The sequence below is a fragment of the Sinocyclocheilus anshuiensis genome, unplaced genomic scaffold (assembly GCF_001515605.1).
Source record: "Sinocyclocheilus anshuiensis isolate Anshui unplaced genomic scaffold, SAMN03320099.WGS_v1.1 scaffold1588, whole genome shotgun sequence".
NCBI lineage: Eukaryota > Metazoa > Chordata > Actinopteri > Cypriniformes > Cyprinidae > Sinocyclocheilus > Sinocyclocheilus anshuiensis.
Genome location: NW_015555786.1, coordinates 12,631 through 20,446, shown reverse-complemented (window position 1 = coordinate 20,446; position 7,816 = coordinate 12,631). Strand labels below are relative to the sequence as shown.

The 7,816-nt window shown below is 36.8% G+C and overlaps 1 protein-coding gene across 1 annotated transcript; it reads left to right on the top strand.

Annotated features, from left to right (window-relative positions):
• Positions 1-1,136: 1,136 nt before the first annotated feature.
• On the top strand, positions 1,137-6,870 carry LOC107674786 (uncharacterized). Its single transcript, XM_016468890.1, has 8 exons — positions 1,137-1,176; positions 2,525-2,649; positions 2,837-3,220; positions 3,295-3,511; positions 4,645-4,871; positions 4,996-5,143; positions 5,621-5,730; positions 6,115-6,870. The coding sequence occupies exons 1-8, from the start codon at positions 1,137-1,139 to the stop codon at positions 6,421-6,423; spliced, it is 1,560 nt and encodes a 519-aa protein (XP_016324376.1). The 3' UTR covers positions 6,424-6,870.
• The last annotated feature ends 946 nt before the right edge of the window (positions 6,871-7,816 follow it).

Sequence of the window (7,816 nt, the reverse complement as noted above, 5' to 3'; positions counted from 1 at the left end):
CAGTTAGTTTAGGGCAGCTGTGGCACAAACCTTATATTAGGTGGTTGTCTAATAAATTCAAGCACTGTAAGATTTTTATTTATTAATACCAACCTGTGAGAGATGATGTTTCTCTCTAGCAGTCATCACAACAGCAGTGGCATGTCTGGACAGCACATCATCACTTGATAACTCATCATTCTACACACGAAAAAAAATCTTAACTGTATAATAATTGCATTATATAAAAGACTGTGAAATGATAGTAACAATATAACATCAAAGTTATTCATGTACCGTTGTTTGTTTGGGGAGGCTTGAAGAACGTGAGTCATCCGAAGGCCTGTTTGGAATGAGTAGAGTGGGATTCGAATCTGAAGTTTCATTCAGCACATCCTGTATTTCCAGGTTCTGAGGCGACGGCAAAACGGTTTTACTGCTTAAGCCAGAAAACACTGTTTCGCCAGTGTCAAAATCACCTAAATGTTCCACAGGAACAGCAAGAGAGGGTTGTAGATCCACAGTGTTTCCCAATGTCGTTCCATTATCTGGACTGTTACTCGAGTTCCCTGCTTCCTGAGCCACTAGTGTTGGCCCACTATATGCCCACACATTGCTGCTGGATGTCTCGTGTACTGATCTCTCTCTCCGAAGTGATCTAATCCTGCTCACGCCGTCTAGATATTGTGAGTGTGTTCGTCTGACGTGATACCAAAAAGAGTTGTAGACTCGGTACTCTTTAGTGCATCCATCTATTCCACAAACCAGGCGGAAACCTGGACTACGACTATGTGCAAAATTAATGTGACTCAATAAAAATTTAAGAGTAAGAGCCACAAATACATAACAAATGACGCAGCGCCAAATCATTTTTCTCCGGTGAAATTAAATCGAGATTTCGTACCTAAACAGCAGAAATACTGAGTATAAAATCGATGACTAATGTCTCTTTTAACCGCAGTTTTCAAGTTAACGTTAAATCCGGCAAACCAAACACGTAAAAAAAACCCACAGGAAATTAGAAAACGCGCGCTGAGCATGCGCACTGCACAACAGTGCTTTGACCCTGTGATGCATTAACGTCAAGACGCATGCGCAATCAGCGCACTAAAGTGCAGTTAGAAGACGAAGGCACTTCCTCCCGCCAATTTTTCACCATGGATGGACTCGACGAAGTTGCGATTTCCACTCTAAAAGGTTAGTAATTTCTAAAATTACTTAATTGTTTGTTATGTTAATTCTTGTATTTGAAAATGAATTGTAATGGAATACACACTGTTTCCGACAGAAAAAAACACGTTCCTGCAATCGAATCAAATTAAGTCAACTGAACATTTTACAAAGTTCAGTCTCTTTCTCTTGAGATCTGAATAATAAATCTTTTCCAGTTTGCTGTCTATGTTGTTAGTTGTACTAATAATTGCTCAATTTATTCGTATTTATTTATTTACTTTTTAATATCCAAACGTGAGTTTTTTTTTTGTTTGAGATCACCATGGGGCATTATCATTTATGACGTTGACGATAATAAATTTGTATTCAGTGACATTAGTCAACTATTTCGAAACATTTTTTTACAGCACTTATCAATCCTTATGTTACAACATGCACTAATAATGTTTTTATTTAAATGTGTAACGTATACACTAATATTGATTATTGGATAATGAACAAAAATGAACAGCAGTACTGCCATCAGCCAATGTTATTAAATGCATTAAAACTCTTTATTGCTTTTTCATAATACCTAATATTTTTACTGATGCTAACAAAAATAACTTTGTCAAGTGTTAAGGATATTTTATCATTATTGCCTGTTTGTTTCACTACATTCAGACATTTATTTCATAGTTGTAATAGTAGGCCCAAAAACTTTACAATAAGGTTCATTAGTTAACTATTTTAGTTAACATGAACTAAGAATGAACAATACTTCTACAGTATTTATTAATCTTAATGTCAGTTTCAACATTTACTAATGCAGAAATCAAAAGTTGTGTTTGTTAACATAACATTAGTTAATGCACTGTGAAATAACATGAACAAACAATGAACAACTGTATTTGTATTAACTAACATGAACCGAGATGAATAAATACTGCAGTGGTTCTCAACTCCAGTCCTCATCACGTCAGTGTTCGTCAACAGTTGTGGGAGGGGCCTGTGCAAAGTTATGTCACTTTGCCAAGAATCTGGGAACGGCTTGCTCTGAGAAAGTGCTTATAATTTGTGGGGATTTAAAAAAGAGCACTGGTTGGATTTGTATCCTTATATGGTGGGTGTGTATACACACTGCTAAGACACATTTAAGTTCAAACACCATGTAAAAGTGAATTATGCCTCCAATGTCCCCTTTAACAAATATAACCCTATTTCTAAAGTGTTATCATTGTAATATTTCTGAAGTGAAAAAATATATACATTTGGATAAACTGTTTTAATTAGCTATATTGACATGGATATATATTTTTTTCAATATCTGAAGTCTTCTGTGCACAAAGTATACCTGAGCTACACTGACTAATGTATTTGCATGTGTTCTAAGCTGCTAACATTGGGGAAGACATTTTACCAACTCTCTCACGAGAGGATATCCGAGATCTCTTTCCTGGTCCTGAGCACTTCCTGCGGCGCAAAGCCATTTGGTTTTTGACTCATAAGGAAGAACAGGTAATTAACTTCAAATATTTATTTTGGATATTTTTAACCTGCTAGTGGGGATAATTTCAGTACAGATAATTTATATGTAAGTTGGTGTGGTTGAAGAATAACATGTATACATACATGTGAAACACTATGTGAATAAAATGATAAATTACTTTATCTGATTTGATTAATGTATATATTTGTATTTTAGGGGCACACCATTCCTGTTGAAGTCCAAGGTTCATCAGCAGATGATGAACATACTGAAAGTTCAAAACAAGATGACCCCAGCACTTCAAAGTTTTTAAAGTTACCCAGCCCAGAATATGTTCTCTTCACTGACAGTGAACTACAACACGTGAGACGGACATACTTTGAGCAGCAGCGTCTTGGAAAAGAGGGTGACGTCACCTTATCGAAGGAGCTGTTCTGCCGGCTCATCCGAAATACCATGACAAACATGATATCAATTGCAAGAGCATCTTCAGAAGACTACAAATATCCCACTAAACATGAAGTTATTGCCATGGCAAAACGGTTAGTGGAATACTACCCTATGATGAAAGATAAGTCAACTGGATCTAGGCATGAGTGGGTGAGTGACATCATTTACTAAATTATAAAAAAATAAAAAAAACGATTAATTGATACTTTTTTTCTATTGTACAGGACACTGTTGCCAAAAAGCTCCTGAAGCGACTTTCAAATATCCGAAGTCCCGTGAAGGCCAAACAGCCTCCTTCCAAAAGAGCACGTCAGGACAGAGGACCTTCTGCTGCAGTGGCAAGTGACTATGACGCTGATTCCAGTGCATCAACAGTCAATCTGTCACCACCTTCAAGATCAAGCACTCCAAGGCAAGAAAATGACAACATCGATGAAGCATGTAAGTACATTAAAATTTACTTAAAAATAAGGTGGCCAGACGTGTCACTTCGTGGGGACACGTTCTGCACAGGATTTATGAGTTGCCTAAAATAACCAGGTGTTGGTTGTTTGCGCTGCGCCGATCGCAAACAACCAACACCTGGTTATTGTAGGCAACTCATAAATCCTATGCAGAACGTGTCCCCACGAAGTGACGCGTCTGGCCACCTTACTTTAAAATGTATTAGTGTTTTTAGTAAATAACAATAGGTACGTTTACATGGACACTTTTTGCTTCCATCAGAATTAATTTATTCTGATTGACGAATCCGAACGTAGTGTTTACATGAACGCTAAATTTAGTGATCGGATTGATATGCGCGTTTATATCTCACAAGCTTCTGATCGGATTTACTCTTTTGACATGCGCACACTGCATGAATATACAGAGTTTCCCACTCAGAATATACAGAGAATATACAGAGTTTCGTCGTCGCATGCTGTTTTAAAAAGCACATGTGATATTTATCTACTTCGGGTCCTAATTTGGCAACGACAAGCACATAAACTGTTGTGCAGTGCTGCTTACTTTATAAAGCAGTAAAAGTGCCCCTTCCCGCACCCAAAACCAGTCGCCTGTTGATGAGAGTCTTAAACAAGGACTGGTGGGATGTGTCCTGCTCCACTTCACAGACACTGAGTGAAAGGGGAGTTTTATAATGACGGGACACTCATTTATGACACTTTATTCACCAGGAAGAACAGCTCGTTCTGCCTGTCATACGTCATTACGCTATTTCTACGTAACTGCGCATGCGCAGTACTTTCCAGTTTCGGTTTTCAATCCGATCAAGTGTTTACATGTTTTCTCGCTTGGATTACAGAAGGAATAAACCAACCCTTACAATCCGATCGAAATTTTAGTCGGATCTGGCCAATTCAATCCAATTGACGTGGTTACATGTGACTTTTTTATTCTGATTGTGCTTCTAGTCCTATTACGATCAGATTATTAGGGTCCACGTAAATGCAGCTAATGTTTGATAATATATGTAAGCCTAATTCTTCCTTATTTCTTAATGTAAAATACATTCTTGAATTGTTGATTTTGTGCGTCTTGTTCAGTAATTATATTGTATGGCTAAATTGTAGCTGATGCTCCAGACAACAGCCTTGACAGCCAGAAAACCCAGGCAAGACATTACAGGACTCTACAAGAAATGTACAAAGCAAAAAAGCCAAACAAAGCTGCTGTAACCCATCTATTAAACCTGGAGTTCCAGTCCAGAAGAAATTTCATTGACTCGAATGCTTTGAAGAAGCAAGACAAACCAACAAAAATTTTGAAAGCATACCCCTGCTTCAAAGAACTGGACCATGTGGGTACACAGATATAGCATATTTTAGACAGATGTAAAATGTACTGACAAATATCCCATATCCTCTACCTAACTGCAGACAGAAATTTTTATTTTATTTATTTTTATTAAATAATTATTTCAGGCAATGGATGAACTGCGGAGAATCATTGAGCCAGACAATTGCAAATACATTTCCGAGGTGAAGGGCAGGTGGGAGACCTTCTACTCCAAGGTTCAGTTTTATGGAGTGATGAAGAAAGTCATGAAGCCTCCGCGGACATTAAATGGAGGTAAAGCTTTATTTAATTTTTTTAATCTGTATAGATCAAGGGTTCTCAATTCTGGCCCTCAAGGTCCAGTTCAGCTCCAAGTCTAATCAAACACACCTGAACAAGCTAATCAGTGTTTTCAGGTCCTACTAGAAATCTACAGGCTGGTGAGTTTGATCGAGGTTGGAGCTAAACTCAACTCTAATCTCAAGGGCCAGAGTTGAGGACCCTTGTTATAGATCAGTGGTTTTCAATTCAAAAATGTTTTTCAGTTTTCAGTTGAGAATGTTGTGCAAATAGCCCCTTAATTCAGTTCATGGAGCTCTTTTCTAATTAACTTGTGATCTGAATTAGGTCTGTTAAATTAGGGAGACATACAAAATGTCCAGAGCAGTGGGTCTCCAGGATCAGAAACCAGTGATATAGATTATACCCACAGACATAATATCTGATATTGATATAAATCTCTCCCCCCCCAACCCCCCCCCACTTAACTAGTTGAACGTGCCATTGCTGTTTTTACTGCCCTGCCACTGCTCTTCCCATCTGGCTCAACAGCACCGAAGAAACAGGTCCCAATAAGTGAGGCTCTTTTCCACGTTCTGACAGTGAGTTTTACTTCAGTAGTGATAAATTATTAACATGTGCATACACTCTCAATAAAATACTGGGTTAAAACCATCCTAATTGCACTACATAAAATTGGACATGCAACATAAAAAGTAACTTAAAAGGGATAGTTTACAGATAAATGTAAATTCTGTCATCATTTACTTGCCCACAAGTTGTTCCGAACCTATATACCTTTCTTTGTTCTGCCGAACACAAAAGTAAGATATTTTAAAGAATGTTAACCCAACATATCTGGGTCAGCATTCACTTCCATTGTAGGGTTAAAATACTATGGAAGTGAATGGTAACCCAGATCTTATTTTGATTTTTGCTGTGTGTATAATCTAAATTCTGTATTTTTTTTATATTTGGTTTTCTAGCCCTCAGAGGATCCCGATACCTACATCCACAGGCGCGCATTTTCCACTCCTGTCTTGCTGGTTGGTGAGGAGAACTGCATGGTGGTTGTAGATACAACTCCAGTTCTAACATTTGACAGAGACTTGCTCCACGAGGGGCCTCTCTACCTCCTGGCCTATTACTATGCATTTCATCTCACGTATCCAAAGTGTCTTGCAACACTCTTGTCTGTGTTGCAAACACAAGTTCTGAGAGATGCCATCCACGAGCAGGATGCAACCCCCTCGTACAAAAAGGCCATTCAAGAATGGAGAATGTTTGTTGACTAATTACCGTTTCAAACCTGTGAGGCTGTGAGACAGCTTCAGTGTTTTTTTGTTGTTGTTTTGTTTTTGTTTTTCCATTTGCACTTGATTTGTGCTGTTAGGAGTTTTTCCCCATTTTCAGTAGTGTTTCATGTCTCTGACATACAATAATGCAAAACATTCGAGTAATTACTGTTTGTAACTTACGGAACTGCTGTTTGAGGTTACAGTGTCGTTCTGTGCCAGTGTTTTTTCCTTTTTTTTTCTATTCTTTTCTTTTTTTTTTAAGGAAAAGTTTTAGTTCGTTTAGTTAGTCAGTCTTAGTTTTGGACTGTTCATCCCATTTTGCTATACCCTAGTTGTTTAAGAGGAAAATGTTTGTTCTTGAATCTGCCATACATTAAAGGCATAGTTGACCAAAAAAAAATAAAATTTTCCTCATTTACTCACCCTTATGTTGTTTCAAACTAGTTTGAGTTTATTTGTTCTGTTGACTACAGCAGAAGATATTTTGGAGAATGTTGGTAACTAGACAGTTGATTATAGCCATTGTCCTTCACAGTATTTTTTATTTTTTTTTCTTGCTTTGGAAGTCAATGGCTTCCATCAACTGTGGCTACCGACATTCTCATCTTAAATCATCAAATATCATCTTCTGTACTCAACAGAACAAAGAAACTCATACAGGACTGAAAGAACATAAAGGTGAGTATGATCGAATTTTAATTTTTGGGTCACTATCTTTTTAATGCTGTACATTGATTCAGTAATTGCTGTTTGAAGCTTAAATGACTGCCATTTGAGGTTGTGTATGCAGCTAGACTGAGGCATAGTTTTTTTTGCACAGAACATTTGCTGTAAATCTGTGCCAAGTATTTATTTATTTTTTTTGTAAAAATGTAAGTTAGCCTTGGAATCCGTTTATCCTGATTTTATATGCTCCATTTGTTTAAAAGGCCAAACTTTGGAGAATGTTCTTTAATAAATGTTCAGCAAAGCTGAGTAAGTTCTTTTTTTCTTCATTTAAAGTAGGGAGAGGATAGGGGATGTTTATTTTGAGAATTTTCATCTCATTTTAGGTTTTTGTGTGATCTTAAAAAAAAATCGAAATAAGCTGGATTTAAAGTTAAATATTCTAGTTTCAATACAATTTTCCATAAAATTATTATTATTCCGTGCTTATAAAAAGAGAAAACTGCTAAGTTTTAAGCATGTTTGGCTAGTTTTAAGACCCAACAGTATTTTTAGTGACTAGATTCAAGTTCTAATATTCTAGTTTTAATGCAGTTTTATTTATTATTCAATTATTATAAGCTAAAAAGTCTAGTTTTAAGAATTTGTGTCTAGTTTTAAGATCCAGTAGCATTTATTATTGACTAGATATTTATGCTGCTTTCAAGAATTCTTACCAAGTCGG

Bases quoted from the DNA above. Each gene is read 5' to 3' on its own strand.
- LOC107674786 (XM_016468890.1), top strand. From the start codon at position 1,137: ATGGATGGACTCGACGAAGTTGCGATTTCCACTCTAAAAG. The intron at 3,512-4,644 runs GTAAGTACATTA...GCTAAATTGTAG, and splicing joins TGACAACATCGATGAAGCAT to CTGATGCTCCAGACAACAGC. The intron at 5,144-5,620 runs GTAAAGCTTTAT...CCACTTAACTAG, and splicing joins TCCGCGGACATTAAATGGAG to TTGAACGTGCCATTGCTGTT.